The 12,192-nt window shown below is 37.4% G+C and overlaps 1 protein-coding gene across 11 annotated transcripts in view; it reads right to left on the bottom strand.

The window, feature by feature from the left end:
• Nucleotides 1-924: 924 nt before the first annotated feature.
• pcbp3 (poly(rC) binding protein 3) overlaps nt 925-12,192 on the bottom strand; it is a 62,760-nt gene continuing 51,492 nt past the window's right edge. For 4 of the 11 annotated variants that reach the window (XM_067516437.1, XM_067516442.1, XM_067516440.1 and 1 more), the window contains 7 exons: nt 11,966-12,094; nt 10,546-10,620; nt 9,071-9,112; nt 8,059-8,137; nt 5,821-5,873; nt 5,260-5,429; nt 925-3,573 (listed from right to left, as the gene is read on the bottom strand). In XM_067516437.1, the coding sequence (XP_067372538.1) occupies nt 3,537-3,573; nt 5,260-5,429; nt 5,821-5,873; nt 8,059-8,137; nt 9,071-9,112; nt 10,546-10,620; nt 11,966-12,094 (585 nt within the window). In that variant the 3' untranslated portion in view covers nt 925-3,536. The remainder of the gene's footprint in view (nt 3,574-5,259; nt 5,430-5,820; nt 5,874-8,058; nt 8,138-9,070; nt 9,113-10,545; nt 10,621-11,965; nt 12,095-12,192) is intronic. The other 7 variants (XM_067516441.1, XM_067516443.1, XM_067516444.1 and 4 more) reach the window with 5 other exon arrangements.

Genomic DNA, 12,192 nt, shown 5'->3' with positions numbered 1-12,192 from the left:
CAGATTGCCACTTCCGATTAGCCTGCTCACGGGGTTTAAATGGTGGTGAGCACAATACCTGTAGAAGAAAAGGCAGGTTCTGTGAAGGAATGTGTCCAACATGCTGTGTGTGCAATCTACTGTTCATAACTCTTTCAGAACCAGCCAGAAAATGAGACCTTTCTGTCTATTAAAAAAAAACATCGCTGTCGCCCCACAGCTGGAAGGAAGGTTGCGAGTCTGTGTCCCCAACTGACCGTGGCATACCCTGTGCTTACATGGGTTTCCTCTGTGTACTTCAGTTTTCTCCCACAGTCCAAAGACATTCATGTTAGGTTAACTCCTGTACTGTAGGTGTGAATGTGAATGTGAGGTGTTAGCTGTCTGTGTGCGTCAATGTGTTGGCCCTGAGATACACTGGTGACGTGTCCAGGGTGTACCTCACCTCTTTGGGTAGTTCTCCCAAGATTGTCTCCAGCCTGCCGCGACCCTAAACAGTATAACTAGCTACAGCTAATGGATGGGTGATCTGAAGAACTCATGAAAGGGATGAAAGGGATCCACCTCCACACGCACTGCATCCAGGAGGGAATGTTTTTTCCAAACATCTTAGGTTCTTCTGCTTCTTTTGTTATTGTTTAACTGACTTATTTCACTGGATGAGATTTTTCTATTTATGCATTTTAGCATATTTTTTAAAAACTTGTACTGTTTTGAATCATGTTGCACTATACATAAAGTGTATTTAACTCACATTGACCTGCACAGGTGGGAAGGGAGGAGCAAAACCCACAGATTGATTCTATTACTGAACTTATATTAAACTTTCAACCAATAAACTTTTTTTAAATAGTCTGTTACTTCATCATGTTAGTTCTTCACTAACCAGGTAAATACATCGAGACTTTATAACTTTTGGAATAAAGAAGTGTAATAGTACAGAGGTTAAAATCAAGGGAGAAACACAACCTTTATTTTTTCTCTTACAAAACATTTCAGAATCAATCTCAATAAATAATAACTCGAGTACAGACCTCCACAAAACAAATGATCAAACTCAAACATGATCTGACACATTTCCTCAACCAGTGTCCCCTCTGTGATAACTTGTAATTTTTTTGCTTCTCTAGCACAGTAACAAAAACATGACACAAATAACACAAGAGGTGTTCAACATATACACCTTTGTAGGTTGATGAGAACATGAGCGATGGACATGGAAGAAGCATGACAATCAAAAAGGGATGTTTGCAAAATGGTTAAACAGTAAAGTAGCATGATTGCAACTTGTTTAGTCTGGCTGCACTTAACCAGTGGATACTTTAAAGTTAAAAATACAACTATTTATGTGCACTTCACGGAATATATTAAACCACTTTAATGACCAAATTCTGTATGTGATGGAAAGTTTAATATTCTTAAGCCCTCGATCACCTTTTCCCTGGTTTGTTCAATTGAAACACATGTCAATGTAAAGCAGTGTGTTGGTGTAAAACAGCATATTTCTGACTCATCATAACTTCTCTATACTCTAAAACTCTAACCAAAAGCCAAGTACCTGAGTCTGCACCAAGTCATGCAAATTCAATTTCCCAAACATTATTTCTCTAATTAGGATTGGAATTATGCATATAAAGGACTTGTGGTTAAAACATGTATAAATATGTATTGTATGTATTAAGATAGTGTGTATTAAAAATAGTAGGTACAGTACCTGAAAGTACAGTGATAGATATCATTTTACTGGTTTACAGTGTGTATACCTTTATACAGTGTTACCCATAAAGTTGGAATAAAATATCTTTTACCTCTTCTCATGAAATTATTCTGACAATGTGATTTATTCTTGATAAAGTGTATATTTTCTCAAAACTTTATTGATCAATTTCTCCAAACACATGGTAGCAAAAATTAAACCACACTTAACCTTTGCAAAAAAGAGGGATGTGTCTGGAAACAAAATTATTCCAGCTTTATGGGTCACAGTGTATTTAACGTAACAGAAATCAGAACAGATCAGATTACATAAAATGTTATGCATCTAGCGCATCTGCAGTTTAGAATTATGATCACCTTATAAAATTTAAATGTTTTAAAGCGTAATTACCTGCACTCTAAATTGTACATTATTCTGTACATACTCAATTGTACTCTGACCTCAAAGGGGTTTAAATCCAGTATGACAGGAATATGTCAGCAGTTAAAACACATTTTTAAAATACATTCAACTTTAGTTTAAACAACAAGGTAACAAGTTAAGTGTCTGTCCCTGTGAAAAAGGCTATAAGCCAGTACAGCAATCATGCCTGGTGTAACCACTGAGACATGGCACTGGAGTGGATTGCAAGTGCAGAGTCATGCATACATGTCTATGTAAAGGAAGCCTGTCAAATCCATGATTGGTTCATTATAGATACATACTGCACATTAAGAAAACGTTTCCCGGGTTTTATGACAATATGCTGTAAATAAGAAGAAAAAAAAACACAGTCCGTGTTTTATATCTGAAATGGCTTGTCCTCTACCAAACGGGCATCTGTGAGGAAGGAAGCGAATATTAGACATGGCTGAGTAATGAGCCTTGCTTCACAGGAGCTTGTCAGCCACCTGAAAACCTCAAATGAGTTCAATAAAAGTGCAAATATACCCTCAGACCTTTCTACAGAATATGACCCATGCCTAACTTAGATGCCAGCATGAATAACATGATTACATGTTTGTAGTTGAATTCAGGGTTTACTCATATCATGCATTTAAATTTCACTCTATGCTGCAGTCATGTATGTTAGTATTTGCATTCAGCCTTTTTGTTGGGTTTTACATGAAACCAAGAAAGGCTGAATGTGTATTGGCCTATATGGTTAAGTTCATAGCAAACTGGAGACTGACACTTTCATATTATAAATAGACTGTTCACTGCTGTTTGATTCCTCTTAACCATTAATTTCAAATGAATGTGAACTGCAGCCAGTGCGTCATGCAGATCGATCTGTGTCCTTAACACTTAGACAAACAGGCAAATGTCTGCAGGCACACAGGAAAACACCAAACGTTTCATTAATCATGACATAAAAATCAACAAGAATAAAATAATGAATTATAGTTTGAACATTTGTGTTGAGTGATGCTTGTCTGTAGTAATTTATAAATATGGAGTACAAATGTGAGACTGGAGGATGGAAAAGGAATAACATCAGTTTAAATTGCTTTACCAATCTTTAGCTTTACTTTCAGGTGCCTGGGGAGAATATTTTTATTTTTATTTTATATGTAGAGTGATCTCTTAAAACATGAGGCAAAATAAATCTGTGCACTGCATGAGATGCCATTAAATGTACTAGAGTGTCAAAAAATAAAGTGACCTTTCAGAAACAGAAACAACAGGGTTTCAGAAAAGTGTGAAGAATCCTAGTAACAGTGCAGATATAGTACACATGTTTACAGTAAATACTACAAATTATTAAAGTCAAAGTCACTTAAATATCTGGACAGTGAGTTACAGAGAAATAAATAAAGTAGGTGCAATGCCATATGTTCAAGGGAAAGGTGGGTAGAAATTAGAGTGTGCCCATTCCAGTGACTTCTGACGTCAGCCTAGAGCAGTTCAGGAAAGATGGAGGGAGGGGGGAGGGGCGGGGGGGAGAGACAGAAAAAAATAAATCAACTGTGAAAGAAGAACCTTTGCTTCAAAGTGAATATTATGCTCCAACTGACTTTGTCTTTGAGTTTGCGGGAACATTTTTAAACAATGTTGACACTATATTTTTATTCTAACTTTTCACGTAAAATCTATGAAATTCCAAAAATATGGCAGCATAATCCCATAGTTTTAATCCTCTCATGAAATCATGCAGCAGACTAAAGCATAAAATTCAATGTAGATGCTGTTGTCTGCTTTGAAAGAGACATCATATCACTCTTTCTTCTAACAACATTGCTCGGGGGCAGTCATGTTCTCTCTTATTTCTTTGCTGTTTTTAATATATTCCATTTTATATTAATTTTCCTCTTTTCAGATAGTGACACAAAAGCAATTCATGGACTCATTTATCAAATATACCAATGGCAAAAAGAAATACAGTGCTATTTCTTAAAATGGGGCAAGTTAAATCCCTGTTTCAAGTACAGTGAACACAGTAACAACAGTTTACCTCCACCGTAACTATGGAAAGATATTTGTTGGAGCCTATTACCCTCTTCTTATCTGTAGTTCCACTGTCAGTATTTGCACCAATCATGTAATATTTAAAAAGTACCCATTAACTACAAAATACTTACACTGTAGGTATTTTTCTTATTCTCTGTTATTTTACAAAGTTTGCTTATTGTTACCAAGTAACAACAAATATGTATCCATGGGTACTGTGGAGGTACACCATTGTTACTACTAAGTACACAGTAAGTTCACTGTACACTGTACTGTACCCTCTAAGTCGCAGCCTGTAATCGAAAGTGTTACAGAGAACAGAAAATTACCATTTGCACAGGTCAAATGATGCATAATGACAATTCTTGGTAAGTGTCTGAAAATTCAACTGACCGCTCACTAAATACTTAGTGTACATTTTCTAGGGAGTAGTAATTCAAGGAATGGGACACACTCGATATTTTAATTTAAATATTTAATTTAACTCAAATTAAATAAAGAAATTCTACAATATGTTAGTTTGTAACATCAATAAAACATCAATAGCCATTATTTTATCTGGAGAAAATTCTCTAAAATCCCCTTAGGATATATAAGAAGATGCATAAAGTTCTCTGTGAGCATGTGGGTACTCCTGTGCTAATGCTGATAACACTGAAATTCAGCCTGTGGATATCATTAAGGTTCATTTTTCCCTGAGCTGTGGATAATTCTTTGTGTCTGCTTTGAGGAATGAGAGGTTTTCGTGAAAGGAAGAGGACATAAGACAAGAGAAGTGAAGCCTCGCATGAACATTAAGTGAAAAATGCAGTGTGTTCCTGTTAAGTACGATATAAGATATATAAAAGAATGAAAAAAGCAGGAGTTTGTTTAGTCTTGGGGCTTTACAGTTATAGAGTCAGTTGATTTCCATTTAATAAACTTTATGGGCCAAAGCACAAGAGGAAGATCTAAGTTATACATGATTTATCATGAACCATATGTCATGAATGAATACTGAATACTGACGAGTTGATGATTCGTTTATTGGTCATCCAGTTAACTAATCAGCAGGTTCAAATTCAAAAATCAAAATCCCACAAAACACTCCTCTCAATCTTCACTATGAGCCCAGCACTTAGTTAAGAGGTTACCTGGCATTGATGAGATACTGGGCCAGGCTGATGTTAGCAGGGGTCCCTGTGATGGTGATCTGGCGCTCCGATGAGCCTTCCATTGCATTTGCAATTTTGATCTGCGCCCCAGACATCTGTCGAATCTCATTTATTTTGGTTCCCTGGCGTCCGATAATGCAGCCTATGAGCTGGGGGAAAAAAAACAGGAAGCGGGGAAACCCTTGTTTCGTCTTAACAGATTTAAATGTACTGTAATGCATAATGTATTTTAAATAAAAAACTGACTGGAGTTTAATGGGGTATGAAATAGTGTGAGTTTAATTTAAATCCCATCATTCAGAAAATTTACTTTGATTAATGATAACATCATAGCCAGTAAATCAGCTGATCAGTGTTACTCTGCTGTGCCAAACGCACTGGGCTCTGTGAGAAAAGGTACATTAAACTATAATATAAACTATCTTTGCACACTTGACATATCCTTTTAATTTAAAGATGTAATTTTCAAAACACCAGATTTTGAAACCGACTGTACTTCCTCGTTCTGCTGTCTCAAGTAACCTATCTGGCATTACTCACATCATTAGGAATGGTGAGTTCATGGGTGCTGGCTGGTGGACTGGTATCCAAACCTGGGCCGGGGAGCAATGAGAACAGAAAGGAGATTTGAGTTTAAATAGTCACTTTATCAAAGCTGAAACCTAAAGGAATTTGCCAAGAGCTACAGTACATGAGACGATGGATACCACTCCCATACCTGCATGTTAAATATACAGCTACAGTCAGCAGGCCTGTTGGCTGAGATTAGCAAAAAGACTGGAAAAAGGCAGACAGCTTGCTGGGCTCTGGCCAAAGGTAATAAAATCTGCATACCAGCAAAAAAGCAGAGCCACTTACAGTACTTAGTTACTGCATTTGTCTCCAGTTTTCACACTCGACAAGATATAAGTTTGCCCAGTATTTTAAGCCAATGTGCTAAGCTAATTTGCTGTTGGCTGTAATGTAAGCTTTGAACAGACATGCACCGCTTTCAGTTAATCTGTCGGCTTCATGTCTGAATGACCACCCAGTTTACTTTGTCGTAGAAGTTGCAAGGTCAGACTGAGTAACATTTCTGTGTCACTTTCAACACGGCACGAGTCTGAACGGTGTGCAGATAGCCTCAAGGTTTTCATCCTACACACCAAAACCCAAAACTAATTTATTTAAATATTTTTGTCAGCTGAGATACTAGCTGAGCATAAGAAAATACAGGTAAAGTGAAAGTACTCTTCTTTAACAGTTGCAGTAATTATGTATTTAAACGATCGAGCTGTGTTTTATTACTTAACCAATCTGAGTATATTGTTTTACTTTGAAGGGATCATTGTGTTCACTGACATCTTCAGAACACTTGTTCTGAGTTGAAGTGGTTTATCTTGAAATGTTGTGTTGAATAAATGAACAGAAGTTCATCCAGCTTTTGAAGAAACAAAACCAGCAGACTTCCCAGCATGCATTGTTTGAGTGTAATGAACTTATGACACCATGAGGACTCTTTAAACAACACAATGTGAACAAACAATGTCTTTGAATGATCCTTACTGTTTTTCAGTACACCTTCACTGATTTGGAACTTGCTTCTTTTGGTTCTAGTTTGAGCAGTGCATGTATGTAAGTGGCAATAAACTTCCCTATATTAAAATATATCTCTCTACTTCTAGCTGAAAAATGGCTCCAGATGACATCACTTGGAGGAACCTTCAGTTCATATCATATTATCTTGTTGCTCCCACTATGGAGTTTGTGATCATAGGCAACCTGCTTTTCCAGAACTCCCCCAGATGACATCATCTGAACTCCTAATGACAAAAAACTCCAGGTGATACAATCTGGAGGATTTTATTTCACTAGAGGCAGGGAAATAGTTTAATATAGGGAAGTCAAAGGGAAGTTTAAAAGCATTAAAGTACAATTACGATGAACTGAGCCTATTGTTCATGTTAATCAAGTCTACTGTTGAATTACCAACTCTTGATTGGTAGATTGTTTTGGTAGATAGTTTTTCACACCACACTAATCATTAGTCCTTGGTTAACATCAATCCTCGACTAAAATGACTAAAAGTCAAACAGAAACTAAACTAATCTCACATGTACGGCAGATATTGTGCCTGTACTGTGGATCTTTCCGTGAAGATCGTGGGCATGTCTGAATCAGGCCCGGAGAACCATTAACGTAAAAGTGACCAGTGTCTAAATGACACAAAGCTATGGCTTTAACAAATTGCTGAAGGTAGCAAAGTTGCATATTTCATGTCTGAAAAATACTTCAGAGTGGTATTGATCTTCTCACATAAAGCTTTGCAACAAAGTGCTTTTCCCAAAACGTCAAACTGTTGTTTCTGAATAGAACATTTTTCTTAACAGTTCTTTAATTTCATTTTCAAGACGTGACAGAATGCTAAGATACTTTTTTGTTGATTCAATAAATTATTCCATATATACTGTACAGAGCAATGTGGCCAAACTATTTCTATGGAAGTTTTTATCTTTAATAGAAAATAAAGCTATCCTGAAAATGTGTTATAGAAAAGATGCAATTTCCAGTGAAGCCCTGTGTCACTTTTCTGCCTCTCACTGGCATAATATAAGGTGGAGCTAAGACAAAATACTGAAAATACTTTATATGTACATGAAAAAAATCAAAGAAGGAGACACCACAGGGGCCGAGTCATGCTGTGCCAAAAGAGAGATAAGGTGCAAGGTGGGGAAAGAGAAAAATGTTTCTCTGGATGCAAAGAGAAGGAAGTATCTAAAGGGCCTCGTGGGTACGTACCAGGGAAAGCAGGGGTGGTCTGTCCGAGAGGGGTAAAGGGGGTTTGCTGCATAGCCAACTGGTGGAGCTTGGTCAACTGCTGAAGGGTTAGGAGGGAAAGTAGAACTAAGAGGTTACTGTTACACAAGTCACACCAAGAAATGAAGACAACCAAAAACTAGAGTGAAGAAAATGTGAGGAGAAGGAGGCCAAGACAGGGTGGTGGAGGACAAAAAAAAAGGAATAGAAAATGAGATAAAGAGAGAAGGTGATTGTAATGAAGTCCTGGTTAATTTGAATAATTTTCAATTTTTTACCCATTTAACCCAGTGTATTTTTTTTAAATTTAAACAACAGAGAAAAACACACTGCACTCATGACAACATTATCCAAATGCAGGATTGATGCAGTTTCACTCCCACGTTCCCCCTCATTTCCCATGTGTCCTTCTAGTTGGTACTTATGACTGAGATCCAGACAACTTTAGGTTTGACGTGCCTGTCACAGCAGCCACCCTCCTCCTCAACATGGACGAGAGAACGTCCATCCCCTGCTGTGAATCATTTCCATCAGGAATGAGAGGAAAACTGATGTTTTCAAGACTTCTTCTCCCATTGGGAGGAGTTTTAATGAGGGTGGACAAATGTGTCAAACCTTTACTTGAATGATTGCATTGTCAACCACCACCTCCACTGGCATCAATCACTGCCCAACTTTGAATTAGCGAATCTGACACAAGGTATAGTTCCTGAGATTCTCTTAAGACAAGGACAGATGGAGATTATTAATAGAAACTATATGGTCCACTGGGATTAAAGAGGTGTCAATGTCCAAACTGCCACTGCTGTCTTTGACCAAATGATTAGTACCAGGAGTCACTTTTTACACCTGGATCTGATACGAATTCTCATGGTCTAACTGTTATCCATCCTTAAACTACAAGGACAGCCATTAAAGAATTCATGACTTGTGATTGTCAATCTAATAAAAGGCAACAATTTGGATAAACATTGAGAAGAGACTTAAAACTCACATCTGGGTGTGGTATGGCATACTGTCCCTGAATTGTGTAGGCCTGAAAAGAAAAAAAATACTTATTAGAAACAGCAGATTCTAACAAATCCTATTTATATGAAGAGAAAATAAAACTCAAATATCAAATAACAAATGAGCTTTTTCAATGTGAGCTTGTGCAAGTGTGTTTTACAATTTTAGCTCAAATAAGTATAAAAAAGTGTTGATTGCAAATTTCAGTACACGAACAAGTGATATTACAGTGCATGATGTACTTAATCATACTCATTATAATCATTGTGAAAGAAATAGCATAAAAAACATGTGACCAGTTGATAGATGTGAATTACAGTGAGACCTTGCGCATCCAAACATTAGACAACTGTTTTATCAGACATTGAAATAAATCAATGCAAAGGAACAACGTCTATGATAGTTGAGCAAGAATACTGTATGTTCTAAATTATATCAATGTGCATAATGTACTTAAATGCCTTTTTTTACCAATTGGCAATGCAACATGGAGCTCCTTCATGATTCCTCATCTCCTGTTTAATTTTTATTTATGAATTCAACTCTCAAGCAAAACAGTAGCTTAAGTGACAGATGGGTGATGTTTAATCCCAGTACTCACTATAAGTACAGTAGATTATGTGTAGTTTAAAGTAAAATGCAGTTATTTTGTGGATCTGCCTGACACCATAACAGGTACATCTTGTTACAGAATCTACAGATTCAAGTCATGTAAAAATACACTGTCGCAAGAGAATTGGTCATTACAAGCATCATCAGTAACTGTAGTGTTCATGCAGAGGTTTTTTGTGGATTTTGTGTATTAGTATTGCACAGGTGTTTGTGTCCAAGCCTGTATGAGTTTATTTATCATTATTCATTTTCCAAAACAAAAGTGAACATTATGTAAATGCCTCAATTTTGTCTTATGATCCATTTAACATCCACTGGGTCTCATTTCCAGACAAACCAAAAACTTCCAAATTGGAGTAATTAAAAATAGCAGTTAGGAGCTGTGTTTTTCATATTTATCTATTTTGTTATCAGAACGGAAATAAAACAATCTAGACTATATTAGCTGAACATTAATATTTGCAGTGCATTTCGTCTCCACGCCATTGATGCTGAATCATACATTATCATTCAACAGCTTTCACTTTCCTGTGTGGCCACAATCCACCTAACTAACTATAATTGTTGAGAGGAGACAGGGAGACACACATAAAACTGACCCATTACAACATTTTGTGGCAATTTAATAACGCCACACTAGCTCTGCATTTATCCATAGAGGGTGGGCAAATATCATTTTATTGTTTAAATCCACACCAACTACTGACATTTTTCTAATCACAGAAATCTCATTTCTCAAAGAATTGTAGTGCAAAAGTAAAAAAGCTTGCAGGAACAGGCAGTGGCAGATGCTGTAGCAAAAGTCTCTGTAGACAATAACTAATGAGCTACAGCTAGCTCAGCTCTTACCTGGCCACCAGAAAAAATTACTGGAGTAGAGGCAGGCTTTGGGCGATAAGGGATGGTGGCACCTTTTGGTGGGGACTGGGTGAAGGGGATAAGAGAGAGAGAGAGAGAGAGAGAGAGGGAGAAAATCAGTCAGACGTTGGCTGTGATCCCGATTAATTTGAAGAAGACACATATTAATATGAGCTCTATTTTTCTGCCTTAATATATTACCCTGACTCTGTCCACTGGTACCATTATCCAACTATCGCCATCTCTGAAGATGGCAGTTTGTCATAGAAATTTATATCACATCCATACAATTCACATCTAATTAGTTTATCTTGGCATAAAGGCTGGGAACAGGGGTCTGAAGGTAATACAATCAGCAGGATGAAGACATTTTTTCATCCTCCATCATCCTGTCCATTTCCCAGGATGTGGCTGCTCCTGGCCAAAAACATGTTTAGCACAAAAAACAAATCGGACATTCTGAAATTTAATGAGCTTTAATGGTTGTGGTAGGTGGATTTCAGTGCCTCCAGACAGAGTCGGGATAGCTGTTTCCCCACGTTACAAGTCTCTAAGTTAAACATCGGCTTTTGAATACTTATTCAGGAGTTAACGTACGGTAGGGGCAAAATTTGTCATAATTTATAGATTTATGCTCTAAGTAATCTAAACTCAAGCAACATCCATGTAAGAACAGAAAATCACCCTGAGGCTATATTCTGGCTTGTAACCTTGCTGCTTTTACTGTGAGAAATGTTTTAATTTGCTAGAACCTTTTGATGACACCTGGAGTATAATTTATGAACACAAAAGAAGTTGTGGAATTCGTATTAGTATTAGTATATAAAAATCATGGGGGTGTGAAACACAATGATCACAGATTAATGAAAATCCCCACAGATACTCAGGGAGGTGGTGTGTTTATGTGAAGCTTGCTAAGTTAAGATGCTGACACAGAGTTTCCGATTCATATCATGCTGCAGTAACATGATGTTCAAGACAGTGGAGAGGGCTTAATCAGATTTCCTCTGCGGCTGCTCTGCTGTAGTGGGGGGAGTATCCACTTAGCTTCATATGTGCTTTACATGTAATACGAAGACAGAAATAGACTTTATGTCCAAGAAATGATGTCCTCTAAACTGTAATCAGATTCTTTAAGCTGTTACACTACAAGTTACTGTATTTTTGAGTTATTTTCTAATACCTGTCCAAATCGGCAACAAAGTAGAAAGCATAGCTGGCTAAAATCAGCCCTCTCACAGCCTTTGACAGTAATTAACAGGTGTATTAAAAGCACTGTGTTCAGTTACAAACTTGATTCCTGAAAACAAAAATTTCACCACAACAAGGCACTTTTTCGTATTACTTAAGGAGACATGGTGCATGAGTGTCTGTTCAGTACTAATTTGTTTAGATTAAGTCTGTCCCCCACCTCCAGCATGACCACACAGATTTGTTTGACACACTGGATGATGGCTTCTGGGGTTCCGGAGATTGTCACTGCACGTTCTGTGGAGTTGGGCAGCATATCCCCTGCCACCTGCACCTGGGCCCCTGCGGACTAGAGTAGAGTAAGGCAATGTGAGTTACAGGTCTCAGTTCTAGCTCATACAGGTGGTCCATGTGTTTGGAAGGGGTGAACAGGCATTTACTTCCAGA

Source organism: Channa argus, chromosome 9 (assembly GCF_033026475.1).
Source record: "Channa argus isolate prfri chromosome 9, Channa argus male v1.0, whole genome shotgun sequence".
Taxonomy (NCBI): Eukaryota; Metazoa; Chordata; class Actinopteri; order Anabantiformes; family Channidae; genus Channa; species Channa argus.
Note: the sequence above shows the minus strand (reverse complement) of the source record. Positions and strands in the feature narration are given on the sequence as shown.